Source organism: Andrena cerasifolii, chromosome 5 (genome assembly GCF_050908995.1).
Source record: "Andrena cerasifolii isolate SP2316 chromosome 5, iyAndCera1_principal, whole genome shotgun sequence".
Taxonomy (NCBI): Eukaryota; Metazoa; Arthropoda; class Insecta; order Hymenoptera; family Andrenidae; genus Andrena; species Andrena cerasifolii.
In genome coordinates this window covers 13589600-13615377 of record NC_135122.1, presented here as the reverse complement: position 1 = coordinate 13615377, position 25778 = coordinate 13589600, and the positions used below count along the sequence as shown (strand labels likewise).

The window sequence follows — 25778 nt, the reverse complement described above, 5'->3', positions numbered from 1 at the left end:
TGGACTCTGCACGTTTAGCTTGAATCACAATACAGGGACTGTCATACCGAAATGCTACTGTATTTATTTGTTGCATTCAAATTTGTTTAGTTTGGCGTCAATAGAATTCCAGACAGTCGCAAACACTTTATAAATACAAAGCAGAATGGATACTCTGAAAATAAGCCTCGGTCGCAGCAATTCCTTTCGTCGTTCTGCACAGCTCATTGCCATCGAGAACTCTATTTCAGCAGAGGCAGGGTCCCTTGATTTATCGAACGCTTAACCACAAGATGAACGGTACGTTATTAACCGTTGACGAGCTCTGAATGTGGGCCGCAACGTTCGAGGTTTTATTGCGAGGCTGGGAGTAGGTAATGAAAAAAGTGATACGATCACCCTGCCCCGAATTTTTATTCTCATCGACTGCCAAACCTTTCAGGATGATAGTGTCGTATATTTAATCGATGATTTTGGGCTGCTTCCTTGGCACGTACATTTTATTTCTCTGGCGGGACATGGCGGAGGCAAGCGAACGGATTAAACCGCCGTATAGCTCGCGTGGAAATTGAAATTCAGGGATGTAACGTGAGCAGGGGGAACGCGCTCCGCGGATAGAATTTCTTCGCCCCGCCCGAAACTTAATTCAGAATATTCGTCGGCGTAATGCGTTTCCCGCGTAAACTCCTTATCCCCAGTGTCTCCACGAGACGTAACGTTAAAGTTACTGTCATTTCCACTTTGATGCTTCCTACGTCGTCTCCAAGTATAACGTCGCCATTCCCCCATACATCGTGCACCATTATCACGGAACACGAATCATCGCGCAGTTCAAAACCCGACTATCCAAACATCGCTGAATTGTAGCACTGGAATGGCACCCGGAAAAGCATCTTGAACCAAAACTGTTTACGACAAGTCGTATGCGCATTTAATCGTCCATCGGCAAAGAGCCCGGCGCACTACGTAAATGTGCTTCTTGCTCCAGTATCTCCCCGCATAACCGTAATCTTCAATTTACGATTAGTCCCACTCTGGTGTTTCATAGGCTAGACTGCACTATTGCTGCCACTGCACTAACCGGCGCTTCTGATTAAACAGAAAAATATTAAGAGGTACAAGCTTAGAATGTACATTTTTACACTTTCTTCTCTTTCTTTCACTACGACAGTGCAAAGCAAAGTAGTTGAACTACACGTTTAATATCTGGCAAAACCACAAAGTGGAGCAAAGGGCTGAGTTTCAGGCATTTTCTTAAAATTTTTATAAGGGGTAGCTAAGTATGTTTTGTCGCTTTGTAACCAAGTAATGGACTGAAATGCAGATTTACTAAGAGCTGTAGGTATTTAATAGCGAATGAAATAGTCCGTTTAAACGTTTTAAACTTCGCTTTTAACTACGCATGTTTTTTTATAGAACCTCAAATTTTCTGGTGCCAATGATTGTACTTATATGCTTATTTCTCTTTTTCGTTGAATATTTTTAAAATAAAAGACTTAATAGGTACCCAAGATGTTTTATTTTAATGAGAAATTCATAATCATTGATATTAACTGAAAATTAAGACCGTGTAAAGACTTCGCAAAGAAATATAGACATTCCAATTGGGATTTCCGCCTAGGGTGCCAATCATCGTACAGTTTACCCTACATTGCTTCGATATCGACTTTGTCGCATTTCCCGATCCTCCTGCCTCATCACTCGCCGGAGCACGGAGTCGTTAAGAGATGCTATTCGCTGCAGTGTCACACACGACAGATTCCAAAAACTTGAATTCATCCTTACTCTGGTGCCTGCATTTCTGCCGGATGGATTCGAGCTGATAAATGCAGAAACGAACAATCAAGCCCGCGACTATCGCACCGTTTCAACGCCAGAATATCACAGGGGGGCGTTCCTCGAGCCAAAACTGTTTACGACAGCGGTACGCGCGTTTAGGCGTCTATTCGCGAAGAACTCTACGCGGCGCGGTGGAGCGATAATAAACCCCATCCGAGACAGCCAGCAGCCGAGTGGAAATAAAGAGGCGGTCGGGGGCGAACTTTATCCCAAGAATAGCGGCGTGGCAGGAGTGCTCGTTACTCCCGCTTTCTACGAGCTGCGCCAACCTTCGGACGACTCTCTGTTTCCACCGGCTGCGAGTCCTCTGGCCACGGTTCCAGACCTTTACTGTTCACCGCGCCGCGCGGCCTGCGGTCCACGAGGGCCACGCCACTTTCCTGAACGCGAGCCACCTGCGATTTTCACGGCGGGAAAAACAGTTCGACGTAATGGGAGACCGCGTTCTTCCGAGAGTTAGGTGGCCGCGCTCGCGGGAAGCACCCTCTTTCGCAACCGCCGCAACGCGCTCGGATCCCGCCGGCGATGGTATCGCTCCGATCGTATTGGGAATCGCGTTCATTGAATCCGCCCGCCCTGCCGGGCTTTAACGGGGATTTTATTCTAATTACACCGGGGATCGTGCACCCTCCCGCGGAAGACGATACGCCGTCGTTGATGCCCAAGATGGCCCGCGGATACGTTCGATGTGTTACGAGCGCGAGGAAGTCGTTGGACGGGTCGGTTCACCGCTCCTTCTGCCAATAAAACCTTATCATTCCGGCCATTGTGGTCCCGATCAAAGTTACGGGGCACGTGCGCCAGTACCAGATCCTGTGACCCCGTCTTTATTTTAGGAGCCGCCCCAAAACCCTTGTCGCCCGAGCGGGGGTTGTTTGCCAACGGGGTAGTAGTCGTGGGCTGAAGTTTGCGGGTAGCAGCGTATGTCTACGGCTCGTGATAGCGAGATTGTTGCTTCTAGCGCTTTGAGCTTTGCATCCCCTGCTACGTCAACGGCTCTGAGGAATTGTTTTACCTTCAAAAGTCTGGCAAGGCTGGTTTATTTACTTTCAGGCGCATTCCAGGAAAGGCATGAACGTCCGTTCCAAGTGCGTCCGTAAAAAGAAACTCATTTCACGGAAATCTCGTCGCGTTCTAAACGATTAAACCCAGCGACGGAATAAATGTCGTCTCTCACCCAATTTTGAAGAAACTCAAGCGCGTTCATTACCATTCGCCGGTATTCTGCTTTTCTTTTGTATTTCCCGCACCGCCCATTGTCATCCCAGAAAACTGTAATGCTTTCTTCGGGGGAGAGGGGGAGGGGAGGTGGAGGAACCTACTCGGGTGTGCGAGCAGCGAACGGGGGTTGCAGTTACTTCACCGGAACCTCCGTAGCTTGTGACCCGTGAAACTTGCTCCCGGTTCGTAGCGGTGAAATTAAAAGTCGCGACTTTATCGGTAACAGGGGTGGCCGAGGGCGGTTCGAAGTTTCCCCGGGGCAAATTTGCCTCGGTGATCGTTATTTTTACGTCCACGGTGAAGTTTCAACGGCGACGCGCGAAGTAAAGAGCGCTCGAGCGATACCTGGGGAACTGGGCGCAATTAGGCGATGGATATTTGCCGCGGAGAAGTTAACTTCGGGTAAAATGAAACTGGCAACGCGATCCTGCGATAGGCTTGGCTATCGTGGCGGGCAACGGTTCGAGCGGGGTGTTAGAATACGAGGGCGGGGTGTACAGAACCGGAGACATTTCGCGTTAATACTCCGAGCTAATTTTCCAAGTTTCCCGGCGAAAACTCTGCGGCCGGCCTACGAAGGGGGAAAGTTGGATGGCTTAAGCGGGGATGAAAAGAAACGGGGCGAGGGGGCCGCGAACTGTTGGAACGAGCGAACGTGGAAATTCGATACGAGTCGATCGAGCAGAAGTGGCCTGCAGCGAGTGGCTGGCCCTTTCGCTGAATTATGTACTCTCATATGTGGGTCGAGCTGATATACGTACGCTCTTCTGAAACGCTATTCTCCTTTCATTGCAGCCAACGCGCGCTTTACCCCGTCGGCTCGCCAGAGCCGGAGAAAATGGTACGTTCTTACTGGCCGAGTGATTCTAAAGTGGACCTCGAATGATACCCGTAAATCACTGTATTCGAACGTTTCTTTTTTTTTTACCAGCGAATTGCAATCTTAAACTGTAAACACGTAGCAGTGATGCTTCGTGGCTCTCCGATGGGGACATTTTATCGGACAATTCGCAGGTAATGTGTGTTTTCCTTCGTCGACGACATCCTTGATGAAATGTGCGTTGATTAGAAGGTAGACACGTAATTGTAGAGATTGCCAGCCGAAGGGTAGCCTATTCTCTGCGCTACCAAGTTTTGAACTGGCAGCATAATCTCGAGCCATAAGCTTCGAGCTGGCCCTTTATGTTGCTCCCTATTATATTCAACGATCTCTTGCAGCGGTTGGTAATATTCTCGCTGCGATGTCGTCGCGGCTGGCTTGAGATATGACAGTTCGCGAGTACATTCGACGTCAGCTAGGATTAAAGTAGCCTTTGCTGTAGATGACATTTTCACGATGTACTTGAGTACTTCTTGATATGAACGCTGTTTGCTTTATAAATTAAGGGGACTGGGTAGGCAGCCAAACTGCTCGAAGACCAAGTATTTTTTTTATTAGTCACAAGGAGGTGAATACAAATTGTGACGAGTACTTTTAGGTAATGTTTATTAATACTATAATCTGTGAAATTTTTTTTTATTGTGTATAGGTATATGACGGTGCTACAGTCGTCCGATGTGTAGGCGTTTTTTCTGTGGTTTTGCCTTTTTGCAGTGGAGCTCGGGATTAAGTGATGAAGCGCTAGTTTTTATTAGATAAAAAAGCAGCCATCTGTGCACACCGAGAATCGACATTTATCGTACAAATCGCCTCCTCCTAGTCGTTGTTTTAATAATTTTGGTTCAATTTTCTTCTTAGAGGTCTCCTCGAAAATTACAGGTTCTAGGAGAAACGTAATCCAAGGAAACCGTTGTATATTTATTTTTACGTTCAATTTCAGGGCAAAACCACAGACACTTTTATTAAAACACTGTATAAACAACCCCGTGCGGTGCCATTTCTAAGAGAGATATGTAGACAAAAAATATTTTTTTACTCTACGCGAAAGTAATAAACATTGTGTGAAAAAGTCTGTGCTTGGGTTCATCTCGTTGTAATTAATTCGGAAACAATACTTGATTTTCAGTAGCTACAAAATAAGTCACTACAGTGGCCCACTGTAAAATCTCGTCTACCAAGTACAAGTCAAGTGCATGCAAACTTCGCTGGCATACAGTCACTCGTACCGACTATGAAAATTCAAGCGAGGAAAGTTAATTCACTATCCTGATATCTGTTGCCATCAATGAAGGTGGCCTGAATAGTGACTAAACTACGTAGCTTCGGAAGACTGTAAATACCATGTGTTTTCATCTAAAGAACCCACTTTTGCCGCGATTTCAAAGCCAGCCCTTCTACCCACGCTCCATTTAACGTCAACTGAGCGCGATCGCATAATCCGGCGCAAAACAAGAGCAGTAGCTCGTGAACCTTGCGGATTTAAAGTAACCGCGGAAAGTGGCTCGTTAAAGGCTAAACAGAATTACGGGAACGCCAGAATGTCGACGGCAGCGACGTAGCCCGAAGGTTAATATCGGGTTATCTAAAGTCGGGCAAACTGATTCTTGGGTGCATCCGGTGAAGGCCGAGCCGAGGAGACATCGACTGCGCTGGTAACGCCCACGGAGAGTAACTTCCAGCCTTTGTAATACCTATAACAGCAGATAAGATTTAATTGTTTCCGCGATAACGCAGCGAGAAAACGGGTGGAACTTGTCCGCCAGGCAATTTTGACGTGGTAAGCGATATGGAAATGAAATGAAGTTTAACCGTCGCGACATTACTTAGCCCGCGGCGCGTTTTTCTTTGTGCGCGCCGGGTTTCCTGTTCGCGTTGTCGAATTTGAACGCGAACCGACGGCGGTCTCTGTGCTTTACTCTGAAATTGCTTCCGGGGCTATTCTTTGCTGAACATTTCCACATTGTTACGTTACAGGGGGTCACCTAGTCTGTAGAATTCTTACAAAGTTCTGGCCATTGAAACCACACGTATGTTAAGGTCCTAATAAGCACACTGGCAGAGAGTTGCGGCTGTGTGTATTCATATTTTAAAGTTGTCTTTTAAAGTTACAGTTCTGATTCTGCTTGTAAAGATGTCTCTCTCATTCCAGTTCGAAATATCTAATTGAGGGGCTCGGTGGAAAAACAAGCACATGCCACCGTTTTCTGCTTTTAGAGGACAGCAAGTTGAAGGAAAAATTACTTTCATAAGAAATGCGGCACGATATTGTAATTATTTCAAGCGGTACTTGAACTAGATGGTAAATAGTTGTCACTATTATCAAATTTTTGTTGAAACATTAATCGTTGCTTATGAGCTCCTATAATTTTAATATTTTTGAACAAATTGGAAAATTATATTGTTAGATATGAGCTGTGTATTTAGTAAATAACAAAGAAATTAATAATAGTATGAATAATTAAACACTCCATCGGTTATATCCATTTTGAAAACAATGTAAGATCTGTGTGGCGTGTGCGCCTCTTCCACTACACATTTGTTTTTTTTCACAGCGCGAAGAAAATTTAATATGATTTTGCTTGGGGAAACGTACCTAAATGCTATTATATTAGGTGGTGGTAAAATTGCCCTACATCGCAGAAACTAATTAATGGTACAAAAGAAACGCAAATTTATGCACATGTGGCATGTGCCTGTTTTCCACTGGGCCTCTTCAGTTGTAAGGAAATTCCCGTTGAATATGTTGTTCACTCTAGCTCACTGAGGGACAGCAGATGTTTTCATCAGGGGATAGGAATTCCAGCTTCGCGATTTCGTTCGATAAATTTTAACGAAAATCCTTCAAAGAGAAATAGGGAAACCTTTGGAATCTGCAAGTTTGTAATCAAAGGGGAATAACGTCGCGATGCATACTTCGAATCAGACTAAAAGTACATATTGACATCCACAGAGGGGCCTTTCATAGATCCAATATTCTGTAGCGATGCTTGTACTTTTTATTAGCTCCTTTATGTTACATATTCTAGAAACATTCACTCCCCTTTCCGGCATTCCTATTCGTGGCTGTGCGTCCATAATTTTGTAAAACAGTTTCACTGAAATGCGACACTAAATTAAGGGGTTACCTACCGTCAAGGAGTAGAAAAAGGTTAAATTCTTTGGGAATTTATTTCAGAAAGTACACGCATATTTTTATGTAATGGGTTTTGTATTCAGATGAGGGACACTTTAACAGGTTATTATATTATGTGTTGGTATAAAAATATTTAGTTATTGCGCAATTACAACTGATTTCGGGGAAGCTGTTTTTAGAAACACGTTTTGCGGTGACCAACATTATTCGGAACTGGATTATCTGAAATAAAGAAACGAAGAAGATTTAGTTAGTCCAATAGTTTATCTAGTCTTTAATCGTTCCGTTTTATAAAATATTAATCTGGGACAAAATGGCAGATGTTTAAAGTGAAATGATCGACTTTCGTAGAAAAAAAAACACTTATTTTTCATCCGTAAAATAAAAACTATGCATTGGAAAAACAAATGCTTCGATTAAAGACTAGATTTGAATGTCTAGAAGAAACTTACAAACTTTCAGAAAGATTGGTGAAACGGTTTTGAAGAAATCGTGGTCACCGGTCTAAAAACAGCTTCCGGGAGATCAGTTGTAATTTTGCAATAACTAAATATTTTTATACCAAAACATAATATAGTAACCTGTTAAAGTGCCCCTCATCTGAGTACAAAAACCATGGCATAAAAATATGCATGTAATTTCTGAAATAAATTCCCAAAGAATCGATTCTTTTTCTACCTCATGACGGTAGGTAACCCCTTAAGTGCACAACAAATGATCATTGTGAAAATAGTTTCTAGTGAACCTGGAACCAGAATTGATTACTTTTTCACAGGACAGCGAATGAACAATTTCGATCTGCTACTTGCATTTTTCAAATTGTTATGCCGTGCCTCGTGAAAGACGCAGTATATTATGGAATGCAAGGTTTTACGAAGCATCGAATAGTTGCAACGCCCGTGAGGGAATTAGTTTCATCTGCAGGGCTCTGCGGAGCATTGAATTTTTCATCGACGGTGCCACCTTATCGCAGAGAATCGGGCGCCAGTAGATAAAGCACGTCTTGGCGCGACAATGCCCGCTTCATTTAAGAAAAGACTACTCGCGCGAGTATCGATCCCGTTGCCTGTGGCAAAGGACCGGGTCGTGTCGCGCCGTGTCGTTCGCTGAATCAACGGTGGATGTAAATCCTGATTAATAAAGTTATTGGTTCGCCAAAGGCTTTGAAATCTCGTACAGTACTAAATAGCTATCTATCATTATCATCCAACAAGGCCCCATAAAATGTTACCAAGGCAGAACAAAATATCTGACGAAGAAATTGCACCGATTTGCAGAAGTCCCACAGAAATCCATTACTTTCGATGTTCACGTTCACCGGTTCCACTTAAAAGGTAAGGGGAAAGAGGGAATGTCACAAAACAGCTTTATCGAGAAAATAAAGGTTTTAATACTTCAGTCCATCAGTAAAGCAACAAGGTTCAAAGAATTTAATTTCCTAATATAATTTTCTTCTTAATTAATTTCTCGTTTCTTATTTATTTCTGTCTTTCCTCTTACCCTCCGCTTGTTATATCACGTAAAGCCTCGACACGGTATGAATAGTCCGATGATTTCTCATAGAATACATTGTTACATCGCTAATTCCGTTTTCCATCCCTATCGAAATAACTGCCTGGTTTTAAGGAATTAGAAGCAAGCTTAGGAACTCGAATTCCTGTTGTCAAAGAAACGTTAATGCCGACATAAGCCCATCCTCGTAAGAAAGCAGAGGCAGCCTCGGCCTGGGGAATATAGCAGTCAGTCGCTGGAAGAGCACGGCATAAGGAAGATTAAAGGACAATTCGGTCCTCATCGCGCAGGGATTAAAATCACTCTCTAGGCTGCTTAGCATCCGACAGCCTTTACTGTCTCCGCTCCCCTCGTTCTATCTTCCGCCATCTTCTCGTACGCGTGAATATCATCATGACTGCCGTTCATTGTGCCGCCAGAATTAGCATAATCCCGCGTACGCGGATAAACGGACGAGCCTCCATAGCTGGATAACCGTCTCCGGCGAGAGGGCGGCGTGATCGATCCTGGGTCGATTCGGGCCGACGAAAGGGACAGGGGCGGTGGGTTTTTCAACGTAAATAGGTCTTAGATACAGAGATGCGGGGAATTGGATGGACCCAGTTACAGCGAACGGCAAAACGAAACAGAATTGAATTTATTCTGGTTACCGTATTTATTCGAGCGTGTGGAAAGATATCGTCTCCGCAGCACCGAACACAACCGTTCCTGTTCCAGGTGTAATTTATCCAACGCCAAGCCTCGATAAGACATTGATGGTTGAGTGCATCTACGTTTAGACAGTTTCGCATTCAGGGGGGATGGAGTAAACGATACGATCTCTCAATTTTCGAAGGACTAACCTTATCCCCCAACGCCTTACGACACTGAAATTCACTGTAACCCAGAAGAAAGCTTTCTTTAATAAAAAAAAGTAGCAGTACTGAACAATGAGTAGAGATCGTATTGAAACGACCATCTCCCAGTATCTCGCACTCGTCGAGCAATGCCACGTTCGCCACGTAACGCGGAATTATTACTCGTAATTCAATATTCACCGGTGGCATTACGCCGCCATTAATTATGCGCTGTATTAAATCTGAGGCGATCTAATCGCCAGGCAGCCTCTGCTAATTGCTATTATTTAATCAGAATTTACTCGTCCCGCGTAAATGGCTCGGCTGGCCGAAACTTTACGACGACGCGGCGGCGGACGAGGAGGACCTCGCGCGACGACACCGCGGCGCCCTCGCGCCACAGAATTATCGCGGTTTTACGTGTAAATTTACATAAACCGCACAGCGCGTATACCTATCGCGGTGGCGCGGCGTTGCGGCAATACGGAGCTCCACCTGCGTCACGGAACTTGAGCCGTGATCGCCAGCTTTGCCACGGATTTTCCACGGTGGATAGGTGCGCGCGCCCGGCGGGAGGGCGCGTGGAAACGCGCCAGGAAAGTTCTGCCGCGGCACAGGGAGAAGGGAAAACAGAAACAGACGGTAAACAACGGGGTTCGCGCCTAGTATTTTTCACCGAAACCGGCACGGTTGATCGGCTTTTTGACGGCGATGCACATTGTTCCGAATCAACAGCGAGTCGAGCAGCGTGATACGCGTTTGTCCCATTCGAACCAAGTGATCGGGACTCAATAGGGCGGCAAACTATGAATGTCTAAACCCATAGCTCTTTTCCCGCCGCTGGTTCGCTCTGTTTGCCAGTAAAATAGAGCACAGCGATTGTGGAGGGTGCGTAGCTGGGTTCACAGCACGGACGAAAGGGACAATGCTGCTTTTGAGAAATGCCATCAGTGGATCTGCGATTGTGTTTTATGCCACGAGTTATGCGAAGCTTATTCTATGCATACCGCTGCTCGTCCTCCCGGGGAGTCACTTCTTCGTCGTTGTACCTCGTTTCAGTGGACATCACGTGCTCCTTGCACCTACGGTAGCCTATTAACCGCACCGGTAGCCCAATGGTCGGAAGCTATAGTGTTTTCGTGACCACGGTGGCATTTACTGTTAAGGATATTTAGGTGATTTTATGAAGGTAGTAGCCGCCAAGTATCGATCCACGGATATGGCGGGGCTCGTGCGAAATCGGGAAAGGAGCCGTGGCGTATCACGGTCGGGCTATCGGCACGGGAACGGCTGGGATGGCGCGAGGATATCCCGTGGAATGAAGGGAGGAGACATTTACAAACCATGCCCGTCAAGCGGGGGAATAAGAATTAAGGGGATATGCACTTAAAACCGAAAGGAAGAATGGGGAGGGGCGGCGGAGGCGGAAGATCCATAGCGGGGGTAAAAATCCAGAGGATAAAGGAGGAAGCTCGGGAGCTCGAGGACGTAGGTATACAGAGGCTGCTCGCCCTAATCTTGAATAAGGAAGGAGCACGGAGAGAAAGAGTGGTCTGCTCTACGCTGGGAAACAGGAGGAACTGCCGTGTCGACCGGCAGACATAGTGAAACACTCGAGTGATTCCGACGAAGGGAATCCTCCCGGGGATAAAGACATATCGCTGGCCAGTAGAAGAACTGCGTTTCCTCTCGTTGCCCCTGCACTCAAGTGATACCAGTGAATGATAATTTCCTGGGCACACAGTCACTTTTGCGGGCTTTGCATTTCGTCTACAGACAAGTAAGGGAGACGGGGGAAATAGGAGCCAGTTAACGAAAAGTCAAGATATTTAATCAATCAGGTGAAATATTTATTACAACCTTTGGCAATTCTTTAAACAAGTAAAAAAATAATATAAGCGTGACCTTTTTCACGTGCCACAAACTCAAAATAAACTGTAACATTTTCTTGAAAAAGTAGTTTTGGCCCACATTGACCGCAGGTTGGCGTAATGAGGGTCAAGCAAGCTTCACACAGAACGCAGAAAATTATGTAGCACAAAACAAAATTAAAATCTTTTCTTCTAATATTAAAAGGATGCCAAATATTAGAGACCCATAATATTCGTACAGCAATCAAATTTAATGATTTCATTAATGTGTAACGAATTCTATTTAAGTGGATACATTTAATTACAAAAATCGCACGCGTTAGTACTTATTTGGGGTGTCACAACCTGTGCCAACCGTTTCCAAGTTCTTGGCACCTGTAGCAAAAAAAAAACTGTTACTATTCAAAGTTTTTGAGGAGTAAGGAGCTACTTGGCTCTCGTTGCTCCCATGAGCGTTATATTATTTCTGTAAAAATAGCAGAATAACATTTGAAATAAACACAAAATTGGAGTTATCATAACAAAGCATAAGTACGGATCTTTAAAATAAGGCCTAAACAAAATATAGCAGACAAAGGCTTTGTACTTACTATTTCGATGCAAATTTTCGAGGAATAACAGGAAATACATGCTGAACAAACAACGTTCTCTGTCACAGGTACGAACGCGACTAGCGAGACAAACAAATCCCCAGCATCATTGTTGGGAGGGGGAGGGATACCTTCGGACGGAAATATGTCGTCGTTCGATTTACAATATTGCTAAAAATCCCTCTCTAATTTCCCCCGTCTCCCCTACGCTCTCAATTATAAGGGCGTATTAAGTTTATCAACTTACGATGTTGGATAGAATCTAATAGATTTTCATAGAAATTGACCAACGTATCTACTAACTACGGTGCTCGAGTGCAGCAGCATAAATTATATAAATAACGTAACAACCCTGTCTCCCGAAATCGCTGTTAACAGTCACGCCCCATGCGCAGGGTGTAAAGGGAAACCGAGGAATTAGGCGCAGTTCAACTTCACTTTGCCAGCGACGGAAGGGACGGCGGGTGTTTCTCTAGCTGCATATAGCTCGCCGACTGGCTTTGATACATTAGCAAGCGATAATCCTATCCGCTTGCAAATCCAGGACGATACCCACCGGATACAAGCAACCCCGCAGCCCGCGAAATATGCGCCTGGCTGCCGCTACGCGATATCGCCGTCCTTCTCCGCAGATACGTTGCAGAATATCTGGAAGCATCACGTTTGTTTCTGCAGCCCGCGGCGAGGAGGGAGCCGTGGGGTGATCTCGGAAATGCTGAAGCACATTTCCCTCCCTTTTATCATTCGAATATTTTCTCCGCCGTCGAATCCACCGTGGTGTTACGAACAGGGATATTCCAACAGCGAGGGGGAAAAGTTTCTTCGAGGCTCGCTCTTTTTGTTACTTCGCAGGGGGACGTTGAATTTTTTATTGCCGACGAAGAAGAGGATTCGCAGATGGAGGTCGCGTTTCTGTCTTCGAGTCAGAAATTTGTACAGCTTCGCGCAGCCCTACGTGGGCGAGATAACGTTTTTCGTAATTCGGTTTAATCAGTGCGATCGTTCGTGCGTGTGGCTTTCCATTAACCTCGCACTGGGCACTCCCCACCCTGGGAACACACAAGCTTGGGTGCGCGAGCAGCCAGTTCGTTTTTCTCCTTTCGCGGCGGAGAAGGAAGAAAAAAAAACGGGATTTCGATACGTTTCCATGGACGACTTGGGCTGCCCGAGGCGATCGAATGAAATTGCATCTGGAATTTCAATATAGCGCATATCATACCTCGAACTTAAAACGCCGCCAGCGTTGTCCGGTATTACTTTGTGGTTTGGGCTCCGGCTCCCTCCCGAAAGCTGACTTTGCGGCCCGATTATAGAGATTCCAATTGAGAGGATGTACGTAAGTACCGCGGGGATGGCCACGACCCTTGGGTCGATCCTTTTGTGGCATAAAATCAAGCCTGTAGGGTGCATTAGATGGGTTTCCGTGGAATAAACGATCAAAAGGCAGCGGCCGAACGAAGCCCTTCCCATTGGTGACCAGCCATATCTCCTTGCTCCACTGTTCTTCTGCGTTTCGAAAGTGTAGCAGCGGGACTTGCTCGGAAGTACTTACTGCAACGCACGTTCAAACAATTTTTAACGACATCTTCGAGGATCTCTTTTCAAAAGATCTTTTTCTTTAAGAGGACAATAGCGTGTGTTCAGTTCGCCAAGCAAAAGCGGAGGTACATATACCTAAATGTGGTCCTGCGTCTACTTTCATGTCTGTTCATTCGTCTCTCAGGCGTTCAATATTCCTTTGCGCGTAAAGAGGGATTTAAGAAGTTGATACTAGAATTTGTATCTTTCGATTAAAAGTTGATCTTCGTGGAATCTCAGTTACTTCACCAGCTCATCCACCCAATTCTTTTATTACCTTTTTGTCGAGTCGCAGAAGGAATGAATGAGAAACTCCTCTATCATTAATCGGAGATGACGATGCCTTCAACTAGCTTCCCTTCCATCGTCTTCAGCAGGTGAAAGAGTTTCCCTTAGACGAAATACGAAGCTGCGAGATGGATGAATGCACCGCGCGTTCTAATAATTAATCAGAACGCGACGAAGTCCGAGAACTTACGAGCAATTTGCCCTCCCAGCTCGCGAATCACAGCAAATCCTCCAAGATCCACGAACTCGGTGACTTAGGAAAAATTAATGCCACCTGGCGGAAGCGTCGAGGCTCGTTACGGTTGCTTCGGCCGCGCGAATAATGAGGAAAACAATCGCGGACTTTGCCGGGGTGTTTTAATGAAAAACGAATCCAATTACAAAATACTATCTGTCGCGAGTGATTACTGGATTGAATAATCCACTATCTTGTTACCAGGCATTATACAACCACGTTATGGAACGCATTAAATGCGCCGCGCATTAATGTGATTATATTAATATCTTGCTAATTAACGGCTCCTTGTTCCCCTGGCGAGCTGGGTGTTCTTTTGCAGGAGTCTGAAAATATAATTAAGTTGGCAGAAGTGAAATTGAAATGCTGGCCTCTGTTCCCTCCTTGGTTAGGACGATAGAAAACTTTTGTATATAGGACGAGTCGCCGTTTAATTAAATATAAGAATTAATGGCTCGAAGAGATCGATCGAGCAGGTTGGGTCGAATAGCAGAGGTCCTGAGGAGCACGGTGTGCCTGTCATACGCCATAGTGAACCTAGAAGTCCACGAGAGATGGGAAACGGGATACAGTGGAAAGTTAGGGCGGCGGAAGTTCCGTGGGAGTTGGGGTGATTAATCGATAATGGCGAACGAGTGACAGTTACGTTGTACGTTCGAGAAGTTTCAGCTCTTTGGAACATGATCACGAGATACGTTCGCGAATGGGTCTTCTTCATTTTATTACGTGCATCGCTATTCGACGCTGGAAAGTCTCGGTGAAAAATGATCCACTGGCGACTTATCGAAGTAAACTCTTTGGAACTAACGAATATCATCTGCTGAGATTGTCTAGCTTCATTTCCAAGCGCGAGTACTCACAGCCCGAGAAAAGTGCCAGCCAGAGACTTCGTAATCCACAAAACATTGCGTGCAAAACGGTCATTCAAGTCAAGCAATTATTGAGTTATTATGTTCATAATGCAGCTCGTTTACGCCCGCGTAATTCAATATGGAATATATAAATAGCGACCCCAATTTACTCCTAACAGTCGGAATTAAAGTTCCATTTTTCCCGTCCACGAGTATTACTCATAGAATTACGGAGATTTTAAAGCAAACGTTAGAATATTCTCCCGTGCTCGGTCCCGCCCATGTAAATCTTTAGCAAAGTAAGGCTGTAGTTCATTCCGCAACGGTCAGTTTACCCGCAGCGAAACCGGGCATAATAAACTAGGATGATAAACAGTCCGCGAGCCGGTGTACGTAACGCGGTGTGTTTGATTTCAGTGTGCCACTTGCTGCGCGGCGGGGTCGCGGCGATTTTTGGACCGCAGAGCGCGCACACCGCCTCCCACGTGCAGAGCATTTGCGACACCATGGAAATTCCGCATCTGGAGACTCGCTGGGACTACAGGCTCAGGCGGCAGAGCTGCCTCGTCAACCTTTATCCACACCCCACCACCCTCTCCAAGGTACGTGCAAACCTGCGGAATAATATCTTCATCAACGCGACGTCGGCTACCGAAAATCGGCTCTCGCGTTCCTCGGTTTCCTTTCCCCGGGGCTGTTCCCATAATCGTCGCGCGCTTCTTCCGCGAAGAGCGCCGGAAAATAGACGAATTCAGGCGAGTCTTCTGGTCTGCCTTCTAAAGCTCGTCAACTCTGTTGTCTGGGATCTGTTGAACGGTGCATCGAACCACTTGCGCGCGTGGTTTGCGCATCCCGTCTCGGTTCGTGTGCGCTTTTCGATGAATCCAGGGGGAATGCAGAGTGTTAAAGAACCAGTGTTAAGGGTAGTTCCTTAAAGTGGGACACTCGTCAGACGTTTAGGCTGATTGGAATAATCTTTCTCTCGGTAACTTGAGGTCTGCATTGTTTGGAGTTCGTTCAGCGAGTTTACATGTGTCATTTCTGTGCAGAGGGATGGAAGAATGTAGGGAAACCGAGTAAGGGGGCGCGAAGGCTCGCAAGTTTCTGCCTCTAAACGGGAGAAATGTACTCTTGCCAAACAGACTTTCCGTCTTCCAGCGATACGTAGTGAATGCCAGTCGCTGCGAGCCAGGAACTGCGACAAAAGAACTGGGAAGTTTCCGAATCTCTCTTAATAAACGGAAAGTTTCGGCTGTAAAGTTTCTGAAAGCGACCGCGCTCTCGTAGTTAACGAGAATTCTGCCTCGTCGTCGTCGCACGAAATCTCGCACCCCGCCGCCTAATATTTGCCGCGCGCGAATACCCGTGTACCGTGACGTTTTCGACCTCTCTATTACTATTTGCTTGCCGGGAGACACTTATTTCCTCGAAAGTCCCTCGCCGTGTCCGCGGGGATCCACGGAATCTGAGACGCGGCTGAATCGCGTACATACGTCTAGGTGTCTTCTGGTCTGGAACCTTGCAACAAATCATTAGGGATATCCGGGGGTAAATTTCGGGTGGAGCGCGTGCAGGTGGAAGCCCGCGGTGGTGTCGCGTTTCCATGAAAACAAGAGACTGGAACGACGCGAACGAAATTAATACAACTATTTAAATTCGTCCCACCCGTTCGCACAAGCGGAATGATAGCTGTAACTGTTTTTCAGCCAATGTTTTTCCCCGCTGAAGGGAGGCAAGAGACGCCATCGATCGTCGAAATAAATCACACGGGGGAAACGGGGATCAGCTAACTGGGATATCGAGCAGTGACGTTGTTTCACCGCGGCCGGTGGAACTGAAACAGAATGCTTTAAATTTCAAGCGCGATTAAGCGGAGAGGCAGCTGTAAGATGCTAACTGGTTGAATGAATAATTATAATACGCCTTTGTTTTTATCTGGCAATCGTAGGCTAGCTGTTTCGCGAAGAATTTCAGAAAAGAAGTACACATTAAATAGTAAGAAAGAAAAAGGAGCATGGAGGCCACTGTCCCAGGTACTCTTGAATATTATTCCGCTCGATTGCGGTTTAAGATCGTTCATCTTCCTTGATCTTCAAGCTGACTCGATTAAAACTTCGGGGTCTGAAGCTTCCCGCGCAAGAAGGCGATCTTGATCGGACGATAAAAGTTTGATAGGCGACTGACGACCGACCGCATGACCATATATCATGGATGTGTCGAAAGGAAAGCGAAGGAATCCAAAATCGGGTAATTAATCGCTCGTTCTTTGCCCCGAGGAGCAGCGGTGCCATAAGAAGCTCAAGAAAATTGAAATCACAGTCACCAAAATTGCGCTCGCGCTTTAAGGTTTTAATCGCGTTGTTCTCGCATGGTCAGTCAAAGTGGAGATTGGTTTGCAAAGCATTCGCCGGTTCGCGCAGAGAGACAAAAATTGCTAATTCCTCGCGGCGAGCCTCCCCCGGGCCGTCTCGAATCAGTAAATGATAACTTCCAGTCGCGTGGGCCCAACTTTGAAGAACCGTCGATCAAAGAGAGGCGAGCAACGTCACGGCACAAAGAGCACACAAAATTACTGCGTCAGAGTAAGAATTTCAATTATAGCCCAAACCGTACGCGAGGAAATTGAACTCTAGCCATGCGTTAGACGTCACGAGCCTCCATATCACGGCAACGATAGCGGGAATTCTTCGAATGCCGTGTGGAAATGCTTCAAGTCGCGCGCGCTTTCCCCGATAAAGGAACATATTGCGATCGGCTAAAAATAACGATTGGCGAGGTTCCTTTGTCACTTTTCCGTTCACGAAAGCCGACAGCGCGGTCTCTAGAGGAGCGCCAGGCTATAGGGGCTTCAATAGCGTTTTCTTGAAACACGCGTGTCGAGCGCTGTTCAAACTTTCCGCGACAAGTGTTCTCCACTCGAAGATATTCTTCACAGTTCTTTCCCCGTCAAAAAATCAAGTGTCCTTCAACCTCGCGACGACGAGTTCAACTACAATTCTCCAGTCCTTGATTTAGCAATCTACTGTTTCCTAATAACTGCCGCGCGTGCTCGTGTCAGTCAGACGGAGTGCAGCATCGCTTGAGTTCATGCGATCAGCCCTATGATAGAAGTTCGCATAAAATCTTACAAGGGAACTCGATGGAGGACTTCAATACTTAATTCCTTCGGCAAGGTCTTGTTCGTGTTTTATGTATTCATGGAGATTCGCAGCGTTGAAGGCGCCTGGCTCTGAGGGGTCTGTGAAATAGGTTTCCTCGACAGGGGAAGGAACATCTGCCGTAAAAGGAAGGAAAACCGAATGCAAGAGTTTATTTGTGGCCCGTGTTCGCGCGGGGGCCAGATTTTTCGCGCTTTGGTTGGCGGCTCGTAAGTTTACTACGGCGAAAAGAGAAGTGGCTGGTAGGACGTCGGTCTTTTCAACGGCTCGAGCCGAGGTGATTCCTTTGACTGAATTTTCTCAGACGATGTTTTCTTCCACCCCGCGCCCGGCCCCCACTGCTTTGCTGTTTGCAGCGGAAATACAAAATTCAGTGCGGGGGAAGTGACTCCGTGATTACGCTGGAGAGAAGCGAAGCGTCGATATCTGTCTGGAGAACATCGGTCTCGTTCAGTCACCGCGACGGAAGTATTTTCCCTCGGCGTATTCCAGGATCAAGATGATCGAGGGTAGCGCGGCGGTATTCGTTTGTAGAACGAGCAGCCCTGGTGCCAGCTGCGGATGCATCTCTAATAAAAACGAACTTGATCGGACGCAGTGCGGAGCCACTGCGATTAAAGGAACTATTTACACTAAGTAGGGATCGTCCTTAAATTACGTAAGGCTTTTTTTTGGGGGAGGGGGAGTCGCGAATTTCTTACGTTTTCTTACAAGGGGCGGGGAGGAGTCAGGTAGCGTCTAACGTAATATTTTTCAATCTAATTTTCAATAAATACAAATTCTGTCATTAATGTTCCAGAAAAGTAGCTTTAGTTTAAATTTCCCGAAACCGAGTCAAATGAATTATATAAACCTTTAAAAGAATTTGAATAACTGAAAAAATTGAATGTAAAAAATATTACGTAAGAAGGGGACTACAATATCAAATCTTACGGATTCTTATACTGGGGGTGGGAGGGGGTAAGAAATCGCCAAAATTACCCTTACGTAATTTAAGGATGGCCCCCTACTTCACAAGGAATTAACGAGACGAGCCATTTCGCAAAATAAATATTTTCTGACGGGTTCTGTAAAGATTCCACCGCGAATGGATGGAACATTATTCGTGAGCAGAGAGCAAATAAATACAATCCCGCGATCCCGACTGTTTTTTAACCAATCCCGAGAACTTAGGTTTTTTTTTGAAAATGTGGATTACTTGATGAACGACTGAAAAGTATAAAAATAAACAGAATAAGTAAACATAATAATTTCATAATAATAACAATAATAATAGTAATGATTTATGTAAATAATAATATGAAGTCGTATATAACTAACTGAACTATATTTATTTATTGACAAGCATGAAAAAGTGATGAGTCTCTTTGAGAATGGTGGAACCCGTAGACATCAGATACAACTGGCATATGAATAATTGTTGTCAATTCCTCCTACAAGCGTTGAAGCAGACCGAGCTTTTTCAGCGGCCGCTTTTATTGGAAATAAAATAAGAAGTCGGCTAGGAGATGATACTTTAGATGCTTTGGCATTTCTTCGTTCGCATTTCCAAAAATCTTCATAATGTTACTGATAGTACCTATTTATTCACACTTTACTATTGTTCATTGTTCTACTGTTTTTATAGTTGAAAATGATTATAGTTTCTGTTTAAGACTAATGATAGAAAGTAAGTTTGTTTAATTTAAATAAAGATTTAGAGTTTTAGTACACAATAAGTCATTTTAATTATTGAAATTTTCTACTACCCAATCCCGGGATAGTAAATAACGATCAGGGTTGTATTCCCTACTCAGGAGCAAGTCCATGTTTTCCTACAAAGGGGCAAGTACATACTCTCCCCCAAGGAGGAGTAAAAAGTGTAAATAATATGGTCTCAGGAAACGTGGTCGCGGAGTATCACGATGTTTAAAACAACCGAGCACATATTCTGAAGATGTGACAACAAACAACCGTGTGGAAAGCAAAGGGAAACAGTTCCCTTCCCGAGCTCTAAAGCTAGGGCTTAGACACTGAAAATAACTTTTCCTTTTGTTGTACGCTGATACCAGATAAGGAACAGAGGAGGAACAGTCTGTTACAACTTACTTGCTGCGCGATTCCTCCGCGTGAACATATTACGAGCACCGCAAAAAGTTTTGCTGCAAACAAACAGGAATAGTATCTACATAGGGGAAAGCGTGGTAATTCCGGCCGCTTCTATTCCTTTAAATAAAAACCGCGTAACTTGACTCTGTATGGCGCTGTCGCCTGCTAATGATGCGGCGAACTAATATTCATGGTTTCGACGACGATAGCAGTCTTTTGTTTCAAACAAATCCGGGAGTGTTCATTTCGCACCGTAATCTTATAACAGTGGTCGATTGTTAAGCAAGGTAAGTTAGTACATGGAAAAGATATGAATTATTAATATTAATCTCATTAAATAGAGGAATGTTTCTACTTTCAAACTCACATTCGGTTTTTGGTGATATGCAAATTCAGTTCAGTGTATTACTTTAAATATCTGAACATGAAGTGTGGGGTAATACCGGCCAAAAGTGAGGGATAATTCCAGCCAGCTTTTAACATTGCTTTTTTCTGGAGTAGATGCCACGTACATATAAAATAATTTCGGAGAAGGCAGAATGGAACCAGGAAAGTTTATCAAAGGCCGTGGAGGTAATTAGTAAGAATAAAATGTTCATACGTAAGACAGCACAACTGTTTCGGAGGTAAACAAAACCTGAGAAAAAAGAAACAAAATTTTCAATTGGACAATTCGGATATTTGTGACGAAAACGTAGAGCACGATATTTGCTCCTTTTGCAAAGAATTCGAAAAGGTGATGAAACGTGGTTCCGGTGCACAGTATGTGGTCAATGGGCACATGAAGAATGTTCAGGATGGGATACCCCTGAATAACACGCTCGTGATAATGTACTAATTAATTTAAAAAAAAATAATACAATTTTTTATTAATTTAACAGTTTTCCTATCTCTTTTATACAGAAAAATAATAGCTATTTTCGTGGCTAAATGACTATTTTTGTGTTATTGCTCACAATTTTGTTACAACGTAAATTTATGCTTTCTCGGTCATACTAATACAAACTAGACACTTCAAACTATCAATTAATATAAAAAAAACCAACAAATGAGTAACTTGTTAAAATTTTATAACATTTACTGCTTATGTGGCCGGAATTACCCCGCTTTCCCCCACCATGTACATACATACGCGTACATATTATTATGAAGCCATTCGAGGACATTGTTCGGTGAAAAACAACGCACGCGAAAAATATATTCAATCTACCAGCACACTGCTGGAAGCTGGTTTCTGCCATGTTGTACATCCATCGCCGAAAACATTTCATCCCTTTTTCCAAATACCAAACTTTGTCAGTGCAAATATTCATTTCGATGCTGTTCGAATCGGTACGAAGCTTGAAATCTACCAGTGCGATGCAAGTACATCCACGACGTTATTAAAATACCGCTCTTCCTATCGAATCGGGTACACGCTAGCAAGGACTTCCCGTCTTAAAACCTCCACAGGACTTGTTTGCCTCCGGCAAAGCTATTTGCGTTTCGGACATGCGGATTATTAGGCTTCCGCTTTGCCACCGGCGTAATACCGACGGTGGGAGCCGTCTTCTATGAACCCCGTCTGCGGTTTGCAATCAGTTTTGCAGCCTCGATCGGTGGAACGGGCTGCTTCTTACAAAAGATTTTCGATGAGGAAAATTCCTTTGATACGGCCGGCTGCCTATACATCTGTGGCTCCCCTCGCCGTATCGTCGGGTATTACACGGTCGCATGCGCCGTGTTTACTGACGATAGCCGCACGCGTTAGGCACGGGCGATTCATGCAGATCCAGCCAGAGATGGTATACTAACGAACCGTTTTAAATTCTCTGCCGAAATTTCATCTACGGAGGAATTTCTCGAGATTGCCCGGACCGCTTTTGACCCGTTCAACGACGAAATTTTGCACGGTCGCGTGGCCTCCCTGTGCTGGGGGTTACGCCGAGCGTGGTTCTGGCTGCATCAGCTCAATCTGATCTTCGCTTTAGATTGCAGTAACGTCCCCGTTCCTTTATTCAGACCTGTCCCTCGGGCACTTTTTTGTATTTCATCTGTTACAGTGCGCGCTAATCTCGAAGTAGTTAAGAATATATATATATATGCGTGACATCTTCCTCTCGATTCTTCTATATATATAACAGAAGAATCGAGAGGAAGATGTCACGCAGAACTAACATTCGTATTCTTCGAACGAAAGGGAATCCCAAAATTAACGTAAATGAACGTAAAGTGGACATTTTGACGCCTTGACTTTAACGACTCCCCAGCGCCGTCTGCAATGATTAGTTATAAAACAAAAAATATATTTCTATAACTTAAGACATCCTTAATGCAATGCAAAAAGTCCCATTTAATTATATATAGTAGTTTTCCTTTAATTAATTCCTAAAGATCACCTATTTTGGGGGGCTCTAGACCCCTTAATTAAATTTCCAGCCTTTCGCAAGCGAAAAGAAAAGCGGCGGCGAATTAGCCGGGCGCCGGTGTAAGTAGAAAATCTTCTTACACCTGGTCATTAACGATAATCTGATTGTCGCGTGACCCTGCTGACAGCGGATTGCCGCTGCGTAGATCGCGCGATGTATCCGCGCGGCTCTAATGAACCACGAGACTTGGAATTGCTGTTGCCCCCGTGCCAATGATTTAACGATCCTCCGTTTGACCGATAATGGGCCGTCTCCTCGCCTCCCCGGATATCCCAGTGGCTCGCGATCACTCGAATCAGCCGGTACATTGGCGTTGAAATTCAATTTGTACCGTTTCGTAGTCGAGCCTTTGCTCGTTACGGTTTCTCCCCCCGTGCACGCCCACGCTGCCAGCGGCACCCTCACGTACACGTGTAGACGTTACGTTGGTTCACCGATAAGCACTTTCAGGTCGATCCAGTTACTTCTGTACTGGGCGGAGGGTCAGTCGGGGCGCATCGACGGAGAGCATCGCGTCTTCCACTATCCTTTCCTCCTTTCAACCCCTTTTCTTGCCGGCCACCCACCCAACCATCTCAAGCTATTACAGTTGCCGTTTCTTCTGCCTCCGTTCGGCGCGCGTTACACGCCGACGGCTGCTCTCTCGTTTATTTCCGAAAGTAGTTACTAATCAACGCCATTGAAGGAACGCGCAGGCGAGCACGAACCACGTAGTCGCGGCTCGATTGAAAGCCGATTGCCCCGGCTACCCTTCGGGAATGTTTGTTAGACCTGGTTATTTGCTGCTGCTCGCCCGCCCGCCAGCCATTTCGCGTCTATCCCACTAGTGGGTTCGTTCGATCCGGACGCAATAATTGTTGTTCGTGCGTCCGCGAGAATGACTGCGCCTCGTTGCGATCGGTCCGCGAGATGGTGGCTGTTGTTGTCGATACATCCCTCGAGGCCCCGCTTAATTCGTTACCGGCGATATTGGCGGGCAGGAAATATTTTTTGCCGGTGGTGTAATTTAGACAGTGAGTGGTACGCAGGAAGTTTGTTGCACACGGTATCGACGAGATGGCTGGCGGTTTCTCGGCGAGAAATAAGGAAGATACAGCTCGTTGCGATACGACACCATTCTCTGACTAATGAACAGCAAACGCTTCCACGTCGAATTACTGTTCCCCGAGCGTACGCCGTTTATTTTCATACCACCGTCCAGAAATAAGCGTATCCTAACAAATAGGATTAGCTGGAAGTAAGACGAGAAGCAACTTGGCTTCGGTCAGGTAATCGTGTTTGGCGAATAAACGGCTCGCGGTACAAAGCGGTTGAAAGAAACAGCACTTTCGCGAGTAGAAGATTAAGACGACATTGTAGCTTCTTCTCAGTCGAACAGCTACGTTTCATTTCAACGGCGAAATTCGAGAAAAATTCGATACTCGGAATCTATCATTTTATCCATTCCACCATCAACCTCCCATTTCTTATTCGAGGAAATCTTTCCTCGCACATTCTTCAGTACGGAAGGCACGTGCTATTGACAATTACATTTACCTTTATCATTTATATAAAACCAGGATATTTTCGCTTTTATGAAAGTGAGATAGTCGGCCATTCAATTATACCATGGGAGATCAAACGATTTAAGGAGCTCCAATTAACGAGCGATAGAAGAACTGCCGCAGTGGAATAGGATGGTTAGTGGTCAGACGTAAACGCGGAGCGCCAGGCGGCGACAGGAATTAATTAACGGGCTCTAAGAAATCCCTGCAGACATCGGCGGAGCGCGACGAATCTCTTTATAAACGGGATCGAGCTGGCTGAATTCTATTACCACTAAAATATTGCGAATAGAAACCGTCTGGATATATAAGCGGCATGTATCATGCGTGGTAGCGAGCACGATGGAAGATCGGGCGATACCGTAAAGCGATTTTACTTCCTTCAAAGTGAATAACTTTATCATAAAGCGGTCCTGGCGGTTTATGTCGTATAGTTTTCCTGGAGGAAGCACCCGGAACGCAATAGGGGCGAATGGAGGAGATAGAGGGAAGACTACAATCAAAACAGAATTGAAGCAGCGACGCCGGAGGATAATCCCTTGTGCACGATAAAGCGCGATCGTAGCCATTTCACTGGTTTCATTTCTCGTCATCAATGTTTGATTTCCGATTTCCACTAACGATTTTCGCGAAACTCCGCGGAACACAGAGGCAGGGCCAGAACGTTTGAGAAAAATTTCCTTGGGGGAGAATTCATTCTGGATTCTCTTAGTTGGAGGACATAGCTTTTTCGCTCACGAAAAGAGTGTCCCTTTCAGCGATCTCTTCGCGTAGAACTCAATCGCGACAACAACGTTTCGTATTTCCTCGTCTCTGTGTGCTTTTAAGTACCCACAAAGGCATTAACTATGGAACGTAATTGTCAAGCTACGTAATTTCTACGAGGAGGGTTATGGCTCCCCTGAAACGAGCCTCTGCTCGCAAAGCTCCAGGGATGATGCATTATTTACGACTGCGTCGGGACGGCGGCGTGGGATCGTGTTAGGAGCGGAATTAAAATCGGACGTTTCTCCGTCGATTTCATACACCACGATCGCGAATGCATCTGGCAAACTTGAAGAGCAGCGTCGTCGCGAGATCGTCGGAACGAGAGAGAGAGAGAGAGAGAGGGGGGGGGAGAGAGACGGGCGCGAAAAGTGCTTTGGCGTCGAATGGGAAGTGCATTTTTCTCTGGGGCATCGGGAGATCCGAGCGGCAAGGACATTGCTCGTAGGGCATTGTTTCAGAATACGACTTTTGCATCTGACGGCCGTAAAGGATTTGATTTACGCCGAATAACTCCCGAACTGTCGGCGTTCAGCCACCGGCCGCACTTTCCCAATAAATTTAAATTAACGCGATAAACTCCGCGAGCCGTAAAGCCGGTGCGAACGGAAATTTCCTTTTTCTTGAAAAATAAATTGGCCGCGTAACGCGATATAAATTTACGCCCCTTGCCCGTCTTCCTGAGTATAAAGATAAAAGAAATTAATGGTATCCTTTATGGTCCGGTCGAGGCGTATGGTACACAGTGCACCACGTTATATCAGTTTCCCCTTTCTGCGTGAAAAGAGGGGAGCGTTATTATTAAGAACTTGAGAAGAGACTTGTCGAAACTGACTGGCACAGACAATGATTAGCCGGCTCCGCGGGGAACCGACGATATTATAATCGACAAGTTCTAATGACGGTAACTTGTTATTTCCGGAAACGTCGGACTCGGGGAACTCCAGCACGTGTGCCCGCACGGGAAGAGGCGATAAAGGCCTTGAACTTTCGCCACCGCCC

At 45.4% G+C, this 25778-nt stretch overlaps 1 protein-coding gene across 13 annotated transcripts in view; it reads left to right on the top strand.

Annotated features, from left to right (window-relative positions):
- Kair1d (Kainate-type ionotropic glutamate receptor subunit 1D) overlaps positions 1–25778 on the top strand; it is a 223983-nt gene that overhangs the window by 101153 nt on the left and 97052 nt on the right. For all 13 annotated transcript variants that reach the window (XR_013085279.1, XM_076811592.1, XM_076811597.1 and 10 more), the window contains exon 4: positions 15231–15415. Coding sequence is in view for 12 of the 13 variants with exons in the window: in XM_076811592.1 (XP_076667707.1) it covers positions 15231–15415 (185 nt within the window). In the remaining variant the exon portion in view is untranslated. The remainder of the gene's footprint in view (positions 1–15230; positions 15416–25778) is intronic.